Consider the following 14,657-nt stretch of genomic DNA (forward strand, 5'->3'; position numbering starts at 1 on the left):
TAGAATATCGCGATCTGCTGGGTCTGGCCCCCTAAACGCAGGCTACAATGCAGGTAATAGCACCATAAAGTAAGCTGTAAATTTCTAATATTGTCATCAGCTCGAGTGCTCTCCCGCTCTGTAGCTCTGTAGCTCTGTAGCTCTGTAGCTCTCCCTCTCTCACTCTGTTAGTTTCTCTGTTAACGTGAGACCGGCATTGGTATGGTACGGTTATGCATATGCATTCCGCTCTCTCAACTGCGCAATCTCTCGAGCTCTGTTATCTGCCATGTTCCCTAGTCAACAAAATACCTTTTGCCCATTATCAAAACTTTCATTAAGTCAAATTGCATAACAAACGCTGTTTTAATTCAATTAAATACTCGGTTTCGGAGAACACTTCATTATAATACCCCCCCCCCCCCCACACACACACACACACACACACACACATTAGGTTGTGTTTAATTAAAATGTCAGAATCATTTCCATACAGATTTTAATTGCATTTTTTGGTTTCTGAACCAACATTATAACTATTAACACATGTGGATGTAAATGATGCTCAAAAGCCTGTTTAGCAGAAATTAAATGCATTTGCATATTCAATGCACCAAACGGACAAAGACAAAGTCCTGACGTCCGTATAGTGCACGACCTGCAGCATATTTTGAGCAATTAAAAAAGGATAATTATCAAATTTCCTGACCCAGAAATTATTGAAAAGGAAAAAAGTGCCAAAGGATTGTTCTGGCATGGTTTGTATATTGTTTTATTCCGTATCAAATTGTAAATTATTTGTATATAGAGTACATTATATATATTTGTATATAGTCTGCATTATACAATTCAATGTTTTGTTACAAAATCGGTAGGCATTTACAGATGCTTGCGCTCGCTATCTTTGTAGCGGGAAACATTGTTTGTTTAACAAAAATAAAACAGAAATTAAAAGAAGGCTTCTTAGATTGGTTTTTTCGTTGGTTTCTTATATTCATTTTGTTGCTTTATTATTACAATTTCAAATTATGTCAAAAATAAAGATTATTTTTAAGTTAAAACGAGAATTACTGACATCAAAAGCGAATCATGTCTGATGCTGCTCAATCCCCAATCCTTTCGCTCACTAATTTCGTAATGTTTTACACGACAATTTACTGGCGAAGGCGGATGATCGAGTGGCGGGGCACCAGCTAGGATGGATCGCTTCGATTCTATGATAGGCTATTGTCATGAATATCTCCCGTGGCGGTTCGTACAAAGATGAAGCTATTTATAGAAAGATTTTGTAAATATCTGATAGGTAGAGGTTAGCTTTTAGATGATTGCGGTTAAGTCTATGCTTTGCCTTTGTAAAATTTACAACAGTTTCACACTTGCTGCCCTCTCTGTTTGGTTTCGGGCGCAATTTGTAGGTAGTTCGTTAGGTTCTTTATATATTTTTGGCAGGATGTTTTGTTATGTTATGTTATATACGTTTAGCGTTTAGCTTTGCTTGCTGTTTTAGTTTTTAGTTTCTGTTTCGGTTCACACTAAACTGATTTCGCTCGCTCAATGACCTAATATTAAATTATATAAAATAAATAATCGAAATCATAATCATAATAGACGACAATAACTATTCTTCTCCTCCATCTGCGTGTACAACGTAACCATAATTTTGCATTAGAGAAATTTAAGCGATAACGACGAGCTTCTACAAGCAGTTCTCTGTCTCTCTGTCCATCTCTATCTACCTCGACCTGCACTACCTTCCCAGTCTCAGAGCCAGACCCAGACCCAGACCCAGTCCCCTCCCCAGTTCTAGTCCTCATCCTGTGGCGTTGCTCCTGTAGACGTGGACGCATGGTCTTTGGCACTTTCGCTGGCTTTGCTGTCAGAGGCGGATGCTGCCGCGGACGCTGGCGCCGAGGGGCCGCTTCCACTGCCGTTCTTGTTGCGCGCATCCGTCTCATCGCCATTGCCTGCATTGGCCTTTGCCTCCAAGGCGCGAATGCGGTTCTCCTGCTTCACGATGATCGCCTTGAGTTTCCGTATCTCATCCTGGATGCTTCGCAGATCCTTTTCCTGTAAGGGTTCAAGCCATTGATTAGTGGGAAAATCTCGCCCGCGAGTTCAAGTACTTACCGACAAAACCGCTGCCGGAGGTCCACCCTCACTGGCATCATTGTTGTTCGCAGCTGCGTTATAGCCGATGCTCAGACTGCTGCTGGCAGCTCCGGAACTGCCACCGCCGCCCCTGGGCTTGTTGAGAATGTTGGCCTTCTTGTTGACCGACAGAGACTTGCTGGCCGATGAGGACACGTAGCCACCCTGTACAATAGAGACGCGATCCTGATTAGGTTTATTAGAATATCTGTTCGTTTCGGAACACAACAAGGAACAATGAACACAACAACAAGCGCCACGCGGCATGCGTATTAAGGGCGAGTGTAAGCCAAGAGAAGTACAAAAGTTCCGTTTGAGAGCGGTCTGTTAAATGGTGGATTCGTGTGCCGTGTGCTGTATGCTGTGGGTGCGGTCTGTGACTGTGACTGGCTGTGGCTGGGAAGACGAGACACAAACGTATATAACTCAGAAATCGGAGACAGCAGGCAGGCGAAGGCAGGACAATCTGGTAGCCAATGACGGGCAGAGCAGCGCAATAAGGCAACTAGAAAAAGCCGTTGGAATACTTTTGCATGGGGCAACGACACAGAGGCAGCGGCTGCCTCAACAACTTCGAGCCGCATTGCCGCCTGTGTGTGAGCCCCGAGAGCACGCATGCTGGTTCTTACAAATCCGATGACCTGTACACTCTGTATGCGGGCGGATCAGCTGGCAGAGAGGCCAAGGCTTTCCTGGACCCAGCAGTGAGCGCTGTATTCCCAACGTTAGGTAGGCAGAACGTGCAGGTGCAGGAGGGTCGCAATGACCACTTACTTTGAGCGAGAATGTGAGGGGATCTGCGTCCTTGCCGTCTATCCACTCCTCAGCCGTAGTGGCGGCGTCCTCCGCCAGCGTGTCGGGATAGAGATCCTCCTGAAACAGGTCAGACTTTCGGGGCACGGTCATTGAGATAACCTGGCAGAGGCCGTTGTTGTTCATACGATAAAACTTGGCCACCTCACAGGTGGTCACGTCACAGCCGCGCTTTGGCATCAGGCCAATGCCTCGTTGCGGCTCTGTCGTCTGAAATGTGTTGATGTAGTGAACGAACGGTGGCTCTGGCGTAACCTGCGGATGTAGAGTTGAAGAGAGTATGAGTGGTAGGTTCGTCTATACGTGCGATCGCTTCCGTTCACCCACCTCGAAGTACCTAATGACTGAGTCGCCCTTGCCGCAAAGATAAATCATATTCGTGTCTGCGTCGTATAGCGGGAACATTATGCCGTTGGACGTATCAAGCTCGACCATGACAATAGGCTCGTTCAGGGCGTCCGGGGCTCTGAGCGAATACTGACGCTCCGAGCTCCGGTTGAAGCCGGTGGTGAAGATGAGGCCGTGGCGCAAGAAGATTGCGCGCGTCGCCTTTGAGCCCTCGTGACACATGGCCTCACTTTCCAGTTCGGCGGTGCGCGGGTCGTAGATGCGGATCTTCTTGTCCTTGCAGGTGGTGACCAGCTTAGAGCCGTCCCAGTTGAAGCAGGCGCTGTACACGATGTCCGGATGCGAGTCGATGTGGACGAGGATCTCGCCAGTCCCCACATTCCAGATGACAACCTAAAGAGATCAATTTATCAGTGAGCTATGCCCAGAGGGATGTATTTAGAGATGCTCACCTGATTATCCGAGCCGGCGGTGAGTAGAACGTTGAGTGCCGATGGATGCCACAGAACCAGACCTACGCGACGCTGATGGAACACCAGATCAACGACGGGCTCGGTGAGGGTGCGCGACAGTCCTCCATCGGGAATCTGCCAGACCTTCACCACACAATCCTCAGACCCGGAGGCGATCACATTATCGTTATGAGGGCACCATGCAATGTCCAGCACAGGTCCCTTGTGTCCGCCCACCAGCGGATGATCGGCGGCAATGCGTCCAACCTGAAAGCAGTTCACGAGATTACCATTGGAACGCTTTGCCAAATTTAATTATTAATTTTTATGGCGTCATCGCCAGACTCTGACGACATCAACCGACATCTCCCCCCACGACCCATTGGCCCATTTTCCGGATCATTATTTATAGCCGACTCCATAGCCGGCTGCATTCATTTCTGCTTAACTGCTAAATGCGCTAATCTCCGACGCACTCCAAAGCATTTCGTAATTCACGAACTTCATGCTGGCTGCCCCTTGGCGGCAAGCAAGGGAAATGGTCGCCTTATAGAAGAGAAGATGTTGAGGGAATACGGCGAACAGAGTAGATTATGTTATTATGTTATTACAATCATTTTTCAAAATAATTCCCATTGAATTCATTGATAAGTGATAAATATCTGTGATCTTTATTGGTATATGTCCTTAAAGGACGCATGCCGAATACTTGAATTCTCAGAAGTTCATTTTAATTTCATAATTGTGGCTACAAAAATTTGAGTCCTTACGATCCCTGATACTAAAACATATATCCTAGAGAATCCCTTGCCACATGAGAGCCTTGACGACTTGACAGGCCTCACTCGTCCGTTCATTGTCGCCCCGCTTTCCGGCCAAGCCAAATCCAGTACTCATAAAATATGTAAAATAGAGCGTGTGAAAGCCGCTCTACATAGAAATCGACGCTTAAAAAAACGGCAGCAAGCTGAAACCAAAAACTTTCGTGGATGTTCGCCGCACATTTTGCATACAAATTTGTTCCAATTAGAACAGCGCCCGCCGGAGGCCACTGCCTACAAATGCGTTTTGACCAAATGCGGCCAATGGATCATCGTGGCTGAGGTGGCAAATAGTGGCTAGTGGAACTGAGCTGCCCACGCATCCATTTGGACAGGGACAGCGACAGCGAGAGACGACAGCTGCACGGAATCGCATGTGGCTCGATTTGGAATCGATTATTGAAGAGTGAAAACGAAACTTATTGGAAATCATAAGAATAATATGTACTTTATGGCCAAATAATTCCCACCAGCAGAGTGTGTTGCAATGCAAACATTTTCCCAAATATCATTTGTGGTCTCTCTGTCTCTGTTGCGTATTCTCTTTCTCTCTCTATCTCCCGCTCTCTCTATCTTTTGCTGGTAAAATTAGACAATTTGGTTTGTCATGTTGGCTCTGGGCCAAATTACAAAAGTGCGCCAACCAAAAGAACTGCGAGAGACTGAAGAGAGAGACAGAGAGAGAGAAAAAGAGGGACAGACTCATCCGCAGAATTCATAACTATAAATACATATGGGAGTATCCATCCGAGTATCCGAATCGGAGGGAATCAGGCGAAATCCATCGACGTCACTCGCGAGTCGCCCGTCCAGTCCTCAAATGGCTACAAACTTTATGCCAAAAAAGTACCCTATAAATAGTTGGCCATTGTCCGATTTAAAAATACGTACTCGGCCAGAGGCTACGCCGAGTGAATATTTTTATAAGCAGAGGAACAAACCGCCAGACAACTGCATCTATAATAGGGCTTTCCTATACAGACGCTAGAGGGCTGGGGCTGGGGCTGGGGCTGGCTGTGCATACTCACTTTATTGTGTGGCAAGACGATAAAGGCACCACCGCCCGCCGACTCCACAATGATGGCCAGGAACTTTGGATTGACGGCGCAGAATGTGGAGTCCCAGCTGGACTTGGAGACGCGTATGTTGTCGTAGCACTGCTCCCGCTTCAGGGCCTGGCCATAGACGTGGCGAAATTTTGAACTGCGTACCACCCGAAATGACATCTTGGGGCTGTGCTGGAGTCGGCTCTCTTGGGGTTCGCTTGGGTTGGCGGCAGGTCAATGGTCAGTCGGTTGAGTTTCTCTGCGCTTAAAGCTCTGCAAGAAGAGAAAATGTATTTAACTCTCTCTTTCTCTCTCTCTCTCTCTCGGTCTGGGCATACTACTTCGAGGAGGATAGCGAGAACTAAGCGAAATCTGAATTTCGAGCGGCGCATAAACGATCATTAGCTGCGCTCGAGTGTATAGTGTGCCGATGTGTTTAACGCGTTTTCTTTCTCCGCGTTTCGCAGAGCCACGATTTGTTTTATAAATTTGCATATGCTAATGCCTTGCCTGCTTGCTTGTTGCGAAAATCAATAAGCTTTCCCAATCGAAGATTACCAACTATTGTTGCATCGAAGTCGGTTATAGCATCAGCTTTAATAGTATCAATTTTTGCGACTCGAACCGGAAATTGGATAAAGGGGACGCCTAGAACAACGCTTTCACCCGACACCTGCCGCAAAGGCGCCACTCTGAGCGCCACAGTGAGCAACCAGCCAAGCCGAAACGTGTCGAATTATCAGTTTAGTCAGAGAACAACCTCTCGGAACTCGGAACCCCTTTTTATATGACATCATAATGCTGAAATATAACCATAATGAATCGCCTGCCAACACGTGAATTATGGCACAAACCCCCAAGCCCCCAAACTGACAAAACTCTAACACTCCAAAAGAGACTTCTAGATAGCCCCGGAATTCGCTTGTATACATTTCTGGGTTGGGCTGCCTTCTGTCCTCTCCCTGTCTCCGTTCCGACCAGCTTTCGTTCTTAATCAGAAAAAGTGGCGCAAAATTGTTTTACTTTTATGCTTTGTTTTGCTTCATATTTATTACTCGGCCACAGCCACAAAAGTTTGTCATTGACCCGCTAAAATACCAAAAAACCGAAAACCGAAAAGAGCCCTGAAAGCATACATACATATGTACGTGTATTTCTCGCCACAAGGTTAGCCCTTGGCTGTTTCGGTATCCGTATCTGTATCTGTTCTGGGGTGTTGGCCAGCTCTCGCTCCAGTGTTTGAGAGGCGGCTCCTATCCTATCGCGGCGGCCTCTCTGCTGATAAAGAAATATCAGCTAGGAGCTGCCTAAATACAGTAAAGATAATTTTTAAGTGATTCAGCACGTCTATAGCAGCTTTGAAATGTTTGAGACCAATTGGAAAATTCTCCAAAACGAGCACAGAATGTGTATATAGCCAAATATCTGTATCTATATGGCATATATCGGATATTTATGTGTTTATATGCCGAACACCTTCGCTTGCAGGCGGGAAAAATTGTTGGCTGAAGGTCAAACTTATTAATAGAAAATTAAATCATCTTCGGGCGAAATTTTATTTTATTTTCATATAGAAACATTCACACAACGAAGCGATGTAAGTCGCATTTGATGTGTTTATTCATTTCGTTGGCATTGCTGGCATTTGCCATGCCTGAGCTACCAACCTCGCCCCAATCCTCCTCCTCGCTTCCCGCTCCGGAGCGGCAAACCCCATTGCATTTTCATTTAAGATTTCCAAATGCCAAAAATGTGGCCGTATCATCGGATCCTCACACTTGCACTTGCGTTTGCCTTTGCTTTAAAGTTTAAACAGAAGCCCTGCAGCGATAATGGTCCTCCACATAACGGAAGTTGATACTAATACTTAAGCACAATCGTATCCATACATATATGCATGTAAATATCGTATAAAGAATTGTATAGGAGTCTCGCCATGCGGGTGGTGTGATTGAGTGCTCAATGTCAGATTAAACAGAAATTCATTACAGTGGGTGGAAAAAGTCTGATGGTGGGGGAACAGCTCTAAGGAGCTCTTTCCAGCTAGATCCGATCTCTTTCCAAAGACAATCGGACCAAAGACGACCGACTCTTAACACACACTGTCAGCACAGGCAGTTTATCATTTGATGATGATGTTGCCTTTGGGACATGCCATGCGCCATGCCTCCATTTGATTGCTGTTTTGGTCCAGCGGGCAAACGGGCTCCCTAGTTCCCGATCTCTCGAGCGGCACTGGCCACAAATCGACTTAATGCTTGATTGCAAATCTTGGCGCTTTGTTCACCGGACAATTCTAATTGCTAACAAATGTGGTCGTGTCGCTGCTGCTTGGCGGCGTGACTAAAGCACCCGGTGCCCTCTCAGCGGGAGAGAGGTTGCAGGGATAGAAAGAGAGCGCAGATGACTCGGCGGTGCAGTCAATTAAGCGTAGTAATTTCCAGCAGCCGCCACAAATGCAATGCTGTCGAATGTGAGCGCAAATACACAAAGTAAAGTGAAATAAAGTTCAAGCGATAAAGGAGGGGGGATGCTTCGAATGCTCCAATTGTGCCAATGGAGGCCCCGTTACAGTGTTCCATTGTGAATGCGGCAGCATGACATCTAATAAGCTCACAATGGCGAAGGTGTCACCATGGCATGTACTTGCAACACTGAGGCATGCAGCATGCCTTCATTCATCCATCCATCCATGAGTCATTCGACTAACCGCCACTGATGTCCGATAAGTGGGGAGGAGGAGACCACATTGCTTATCGGCTGTCAGCTGCATTGAAAACTTTCGCTGCCGATGATGTCATTGATGCACTGGGGCAACGTCATTGGATATTCGTTTAAGGTTCATCAACTGTTTGTTTGTCCCCTCTATGAACTTTGTGTTTGACTGGAGATTAACTTGAAATTTTGACAAAAACCGCGCAAGTGTCGGCTTGGTGGGTGTCGCCGTCGCCGTCGTCGTCTCCGTCTCCATTGCCGTTGCCTCTGCTGTTTGAGTGAAAGTGGAACTCTGTTGCTAAAATTAACTACTTGCATATGCACCCCGCCAGACACCGCCCGTGATCTGTCTTCCCCTCGGCCACATGAGTGGCGGCTGTCGCTTGTTTTTGTTGCTGCTGTCTTAATTGCACAGCGATTCAGCCTCTGCTTCTTCCCCACCGTTTTGTCTACTTGTTGCTATTTTCTGCTTAGTCAGACTGGGCGGCAGGCCGTTTGTTTGGTCGTCTTTTTGAACACTGTCGCTTAATTTGCATATTTCTTTCTCTTTCTCTCTCTGTATCGCAGTGTGTGTGTCTGGGAATGCGTTTATGCATTTGCTTGTATTACGATATGCAGCTTGCCTGATAACCGCAATAAGCAATAACAGCTGTTCAGAGGCGAAGAGAGGGAGATCGCCATCTAAAACAGCGTATAAACGTAAATTGTGTGTGTGTTTGATGCCAGTGCGTCTTTCATACAATATTTTGTCACTAATTGGTGTTGGAATCGCGCCCAAGAGCAACAGAGACAACAGCCACAAAAACAGAAATAACTGTGCGTGGGGGCGTATGCTAGCTCGCACTTTCTAAGACGCAGTCGCGACGACACCGTCGCCTCCGCCGCTACCGCCACCGCCACCGCCACCGCTGGAGGTCGCCCGTTTTTCACACTTGTTTCACACACTCCCATGCGCCCAGAACAGACACATGCTGTGTCTGATATTCTACGCTTTGACCAACTTGGAGCCACAAACGTGGCTCCGTTTGCTACAAATATTTCAAATTTTAAATTATCGTCTCAAGTTGGCGCCCACATCACGCACTTCAAAACGCTGCCGCATTCTCTTCGACCCCCTCTGGTGTAACTTGTTCCTTCAGCAAGCAACAATTGGCACATTCTCTCTATCCCCTTTCCTTTCCCGCTCATCCGATTCGGTCCCAGTCCCTCTCTGGCTCTTTCTCTCTCATCTCTCACTACTCACTCTCTGGGCATAAACAAGCCGAACATTAGCCGGAAAACTAACACAAATTACAGTCAAAGCAGAAAAAACAATTAATACAGTAAAGTGCGAAGCAACAAATTCGGCTGCTACTTGCTTGCTTTCCGATTTGTTTGATTTCCTTTTCTTTTTTGCACATTTTTCGGCATACGTCGCTATCTCTGTTTCTGCTGCTGCGGCGGCGCGTCCAAAGACGCTGCTTCTCTTTATTCCCTTTTTTGGGTGTTGGACTCATATAACACCGTGCGAGAGTGGGAGAGAAGTAGTAAAATTTTTATAGCTGCACTCTTCACATGCACTGCGCTCTCCGCTCGCAAAAGAAACACGCACGCACACTGCCGCAGTAGTCGCACTTATATTTTTACCGTGATTTTTAATGATTTTGTAATACGCGCGTTTATTGCTGAAGTATTCAATTGATTAGGCCGCTTTCTGGTCAGATAAATCACACAGTTCTTCAGTTGCCTCTAAATAGCCGCCGTGATTCATTTCACTTGACATTTAATTCTGCTGCCACACTCGCCAGGCCAAAGGCGCCGCAAGAAACCAAAATACCATCACTCGCACTCTCACTCATCTGGAGATTTACCTTTTGCCAGCGATTTGCAAATACGATTCCCACAGCAATTTCGGACTTTCAATAACAATTTTGAATTGAACAGCTAGCTGATGACTTTTCAATGCGCCGACCAGCAGTGTGACCGCGGACTTATCGTTAAAATATGCCGTCCGACCCTCAGAAATATACCAAAATGTACCGTCTCATTTGAAAAATATACCGTAAATACACTGACGAATACTAGTTCCATTATACATATTCCTCGTTTTTGATGTTCCGTGGAATATTACTAGCTATTTAGAACAGATAGCCATGCCCACATAATTTTATCCGATTAGTGAATCTATTTTCTAATTGACTGGTTTATTTTAAACACTTGCTTTTATTGCATTTTGCGTAAAAAGAGGTTTTAGCGAAAATGGGCAAACAAAAACAACGAAAGAGGATAGTCGTTACTATAGTTCAATTTTGATATTCCGTCGAATATTATTAGCTATATAGAATATTTAGCCATGCCCACATAATTTTATCCGCTTAGTGAATCAATTTTTTACTTGACTGGCCTATTCTAAACTCTTTTATACCGTTAAAATAAAATTTAGTAGATTGACAAAATATACCGATATACCGTAAATATACCATCGCTTCAATTGTGACCTGAAAAAAAAACCGAAAAGTATTAAGAATACCGTAAACGGTCACCCTGCAGCCAGTGCAATAAAATATACGGTCTTCCCCTCAATATACCAAAAGATACCGTCTCATTTTTAAAATATACCGATAAAAAAAGCACTTAGGCCACTTAACCTACATAACCCCCTTTAGTTCAACAGGTGCACAACTGAGTTAAGCCGCGGAAAATATTACTGTTTGTCAATTCTTCTTGTAAATCCATCCTACTCTTTACCAACAAAGAATCGTACAATATCTTTCAGCTAAGCTGAGCTAAAATTTTTCAAGATTCATAATCTTTGTGCAGATTGTTTTAATACCCACTGGTGGGCAATGAGTTAATCGTTATCTGTCCATGTTAGGAAATCATATTTTTCGATTTTGATATTCGGTGTAATATTACTAGCAAGCTTGGACCCTCAGCCATGAACACAAAATTTAACTTTATTGATGAATCAAGTTTAAGTAATTCTTATGGGATTCTGTCTGAAATACGGCTTAGGCAGATAGGGTCCAACAATAAAACGTAAGTGAAATGTTTCGTCTTTTGAACACTTTGAACCAACTGCGGGTATGGACATATGTACATATTTATACACTATTTCCTTTCTGTTTTCCTAGCTGATTTTAAAAGTAATTAATAATAACCTCTCTCATATTGAATTGTTTTTTACCTTTTCATGCAATTGATTAGTGTCCTGTATATGTATATGTCTCCATTATAATACCCGTTCTTGGTCTCTGTGAGTTGACCAGAAAATGCTTAATTAAAGCAGAGACTGACTGGTTTCTGCAAACATTGGATCCTGAGATGGCACAAGTTTCCTTAATTCTATAATATTTTGTATCCAAGGGTATACCTTGCTAATGATAACGAGTTCAAACGCAAGTAAGTATGAAATGTAGGTAAATTATTGTGATGAAAAATCCGATAGATGTTTTTGTGCGTATAACGGAATTTATCAGGTTTCTATTTCAAATGAACAATCACAATCATGATTCAAAATTCCATTTTTTCTAGCATAAATTCTTAACATGGACGCTTAAGGACTTTCTGCTGTTTTCTTTACCTATTTCGAATACCAAGAATTCCTAATATTTGTACGAAATTTTATTACCAACATATTTTCCATGCTGCAGCCCTGAAACAGTTCATGCGGTCACACTAAGCAACTGTAGATGCGCACTCCATTTGAATTTCTGTTGCTGCTTTGTTTGCTGGCGGTTTATTTGTTCCTGAAATGGCTTTGCTGTTAATTTAATTTGGATCAAAAAACACCATGTCCACACACCTCTGTCAGTCATAAACAGGCACTTTACCACCTCCACCAAGGGATATTCCAACAGCAGCGCTACAAATGCCGCCACCGCATGAGTCAAAACGAACACGACCACAACATTGGCGAACTAAACAACAAAGATCTCTGTCAAATGGTTAAGTTAAATAATAAATTCACTAACCAAGGAGAAACTAGTCACGTAGACCGGCTGCCGGAAGTAACCGGCCACGACGCGCAGGACGACAATGTGCCAGAGGAAGACTTGGAAGGAGATCCGCGCCAGGGGTCGGAACACCGGCAAGGTGCAGAATCTATAGGCGATACCTATCCCCAAGCAGTGAGAAATAGTTAGTGGAATAGGTATGCTTCTCTCAACCACCCACCTCCCACTTTGCTGCACATGAAGTATACAAATCCCCCGCAGATCAGGACCCACAGATTCCTGTACAGGCCCGCATAGAGGGCCAGCCACAGTGACGGCTTCTCAAAGTCGTGCCTGATGAATATATAGCCCGAGAGGAGCAGAGCCAAGGCAGCCGGAACCAGCAGCCACAGGCCCAGCTCGTACCTTCGTTGTCCGCGATAGACAACGGCATTGTTGCGCTGCTTCAGGTAGAGGGTTCCGCACACGAAGCCCAGCAGATACCCGGCCAGATTGGTGTAAAAGGGCGGATATATCTGGTAGAAGGTGTCCGATTGTCGAAAGTACAAGTAGCGATATGTCCTAAAAGAATCACATGAAACTGTAAACGGTCACAAAACGAGAACCGACAAAACTTACTCTGGTCGCAGGTGGTAGACGGCGTCCAGTTTCAGGAGGTATGTGAGCAAGGCAGGCACACAGAAAGCCAGCAAGAAGAGAATGACGTAGATGGGTTTTACCAGCATTGGATGCCTGAAAGGACACTTAAGTGTGTGCAGATCATACCACTGAAGTTCTAATACTTTTTGCCGATGATAATAACGATCAGGAAGAGCTCAAAGAGCTGCATGTCTGCCGCCAAGTACCAGGTTTGGTGGGAGCACTGCAAGGAGAACAGTCTTATGAGATATTCCAGGACAGGCTCAGGTGACATAGTACCCACACTGTCCTCCAGCAAATGGTTATTCACGAAGAAAACATTCTTCCACCAGTTCTCGCGGCAGAAGACTCGCTCGGCCTCCGTCAGGTGCCGCCAGAAGGGTCCATTCTGCAGGCGGGCCAGGAACGAGCCATTGAACAGGATCAAAGCCAGGAGCGAGGGCAGTAGTCTAAAGTACCTGTAGAAGAACACCCGAAAGTAGACTCCGATGCATTCCAGGATCCCCGACTTTGGGTGCACTAGCTGCCGATCGGTGAAGTTCACATAGAGTAGGAAGCCGCTTATCACAAAGAAGATCTGGATGAATACGCTGCCGTTCTGGAAGATCGACGTCTCGAATCGAAATAGAAACTGCTCGTAGAACTCTGGATTCTCAATCTGCACCGTCATAAAAACCATCAGCGTGTGGCCCAAGATCACAACAAACACTCCGATCACTCGGAAGGCATCGAAGAATCGAATATCGCGTGCAAAATCGCTGCCATGGGCCAGGGTCAGGCGATAATAGTTGCGCACCAGCGAGAAGGAGGTGAGTAGCTGTTCCCCTATTAAGATCAAGCCATACTAGTGAGAATGCACACCTCCAGTGAAGGCACTACCTACTACGATGCTGTGGGCACTGCTGATAGAAGAGGTTGCCCGCCTGGGAGTCGTGCTTGCTCAGAAGATGATCATAGAGGGTGGAGAATACAGTGATCAGCAGGATTACAGCTATAAGAGCGTAAACAGTCAGATCGAGGACATCTGCGGAATAGAACAGTGAGTGTTAACCCACTTTGGAAACCTGTGCAAGTATGAGATACTTGCCGTGCGGCAAGCTTTCGCCCGACTTCACGCAATACTCGATGAGGCTGCGCACACGCAAGGAGTATTTCTGGCTAAATTCCAGATTCAAACAGCTATTGACCAGTGGATCGTTGAGCAGGCGCTCTGGCGCAGATCGTCCATGCACTCTGGAATAGTAGGAGCTCAGGTCCTCATCCAGGACCCCTCCCTCGTACAACTGCTGAAGATCCAGCTGACAGCGCTCCAGGCAGATACCCCTGAAGAGCCGATCGTGCCGAAAGCGATGCTTGACATCACGGGAAAGACCTTCGATTTGCTCCCACAGAGTGGAGCTGGCATTCGGCACGATCTCGGCATAGACCAGGCAGTAGGTGTGGGAGTCGCTTTCCAGGCAGAGGTCGTAGTCGTCCAGCTGATACAGGGCGGGCATCCGCTTGTATAGAGTCACTGAGGATTATCCTTCCCTCGATTATCCTTCTATAAAGGTGGTAAACGGCCACTTACTATTGAACTGGTCGGAGGAAACGATAGCCTGTCCCCATCCTAGGTGGAGGGAGGCTAGAACAACTAGAGACTGCAGCAAGCGGAGCATCTTGGGTGTGTTCCACTAAGCACTCCAAGATCAACTATTGGGAATCTTCGATCGATTGGTGATACAGAGTCACCGATTGCATGCTCATCTTTCATGCATGGGT

At 45.7% G+C, this 14,657-nt stretch overlaps 2 protein-coding genes across 3 annotated transcripts; both read right to left on the reverse strand.

Annotated features, from left to right (window-relative positions):
* Positions 1 to 942: 942 nt before the first annotated feature.
* On the reverse strand, positions 943 to 10,295 carry LOC108163393 (coronin-1C-A-like). Of its 2 annotated transcripts, none has more exons than XM_017298651.2 (7): positions 10,173 to 10,295; positions 5,590 to 5,880; positions 3,741 to 4,007; positions 3,268 to 3,681; positions 2,902 to 3,195; positions 2,107 to 2,292; positions 943 to 2,046 (listed from the first exon to the last, which is right to left on the reverse strand). In XM_017298651.2, the coding sequence occupies exons 2-7, from the start codon at positions 5,785 to 5,787 to the stop codon at positions 1,783 to 1,785; spliced, it is 1,623 nt and encodes a 540-aa protein (XP_017154140.1). In that variant the 5' UTR covers positions 5,788 to 5,880; positions 10,173 to 10,295; the 3' UTR covers positions 943 to 1,782. The 2 variants fall into 2 exon arrangements, with proteins under 2 accessions (XP_017154140.1, XP_017154139.1); XM_017298650.2 differs by having other exon boundaries at positions 2,107 to 2,313.
* Positions 10,296 to 11,596: 1,301 nt separating this feature from the next.
* On the reverse strand, positions 11,597 to 14,576 carry LOC108159996 (nose resistant to fluoxetine protein 6). The gene is made up of 10 exons (XM_017293714.2): positions 14,467 to 14,576; positions 13,984 to 14,409; positions 13,780 to 13,920; positions 13,180 to 13,721; positions 13,040 to 13,119; positions 12,876 to 12,989; positions 12,478 to 12,818; positions 12,276 to 12,418; positions 12,107 to 12,221; positions 11,597 to 12,050 (listed from the first exon to the last, which is right to left on the reverse strand). The coding sequence occupies exons 1-10, from the start codon at positions 14,552 to 14,554 to the stop codon at positions 11,980 to 11,982; spliced, it is 2,061 nt and encodes a 686-aa protein (XP_017149203.2). The 5' UTR covers positions 14,555 to 14,576; the 3' UTR covers positions 11,597 to 11,979.
* Positions 14,577 to 14,657: the final 81 nt, after the last annotated feature.

This window comes from Drosophila miranda, chromosome 3, assembly GCF_003369915.1.
Source record: "Drosophila miranda strain MSH22 chromosome 3, D.miranda_PacBio2.1, whole genome shotgun sequence".
Lineage (NCBI taxonomy): Eukaryota > Metazoa > Arthropoda > Insecta > Diptera > Drosophilidae > Drosophila > Drosophila miranda.

Bases quoted from the DNA above. Each gene is read 5' to 3' on its own strand.
- LOC108163393 (XM_017298650.2), bottom strand. From the start codon at position 5,787: ATGTCATTTCGGGTGGTACGCAGTTCAAAATTTCGCCACGTCTATGGC. The intron at 2,314-2,901 runs GTAAGTGGTCAT...AAACCTAATCAG, and splicing joins CCCTCACATTCTCGCTCAAA to GATCGCGTCTCTATTGTACA. The intron at 2,047-2,106 runs GTAAGTACTTGA...GAACCCTTACAG, and splicing joins CTCCGGCAGCGGTTTTGTCG to GAAAAGGATCTGCGAAGCAT.
- LOC108159996 (XM_017293714.2), bottom strand. From the start codon at position 14,554: ATGCTCCGCTTGCTGCAGTCTCTAGTTGTTCTAGCCTCCCTCCACCTA. The intron at 13,921-13,983 runs GCAAGTATCTCA...TCTATTCCGCAG, and splicing joins GGGCGAAAGCTTGCCGCACG to ATGTCCTCGATCTGACTGTT. The intron at 13,722-13,779 runs GTAGGTAGTGCC...TGATCTTAATAG, and splicing joins GCAGTGCCCACAGCATCGTA to GGGAACAGCTACTCACCTCC.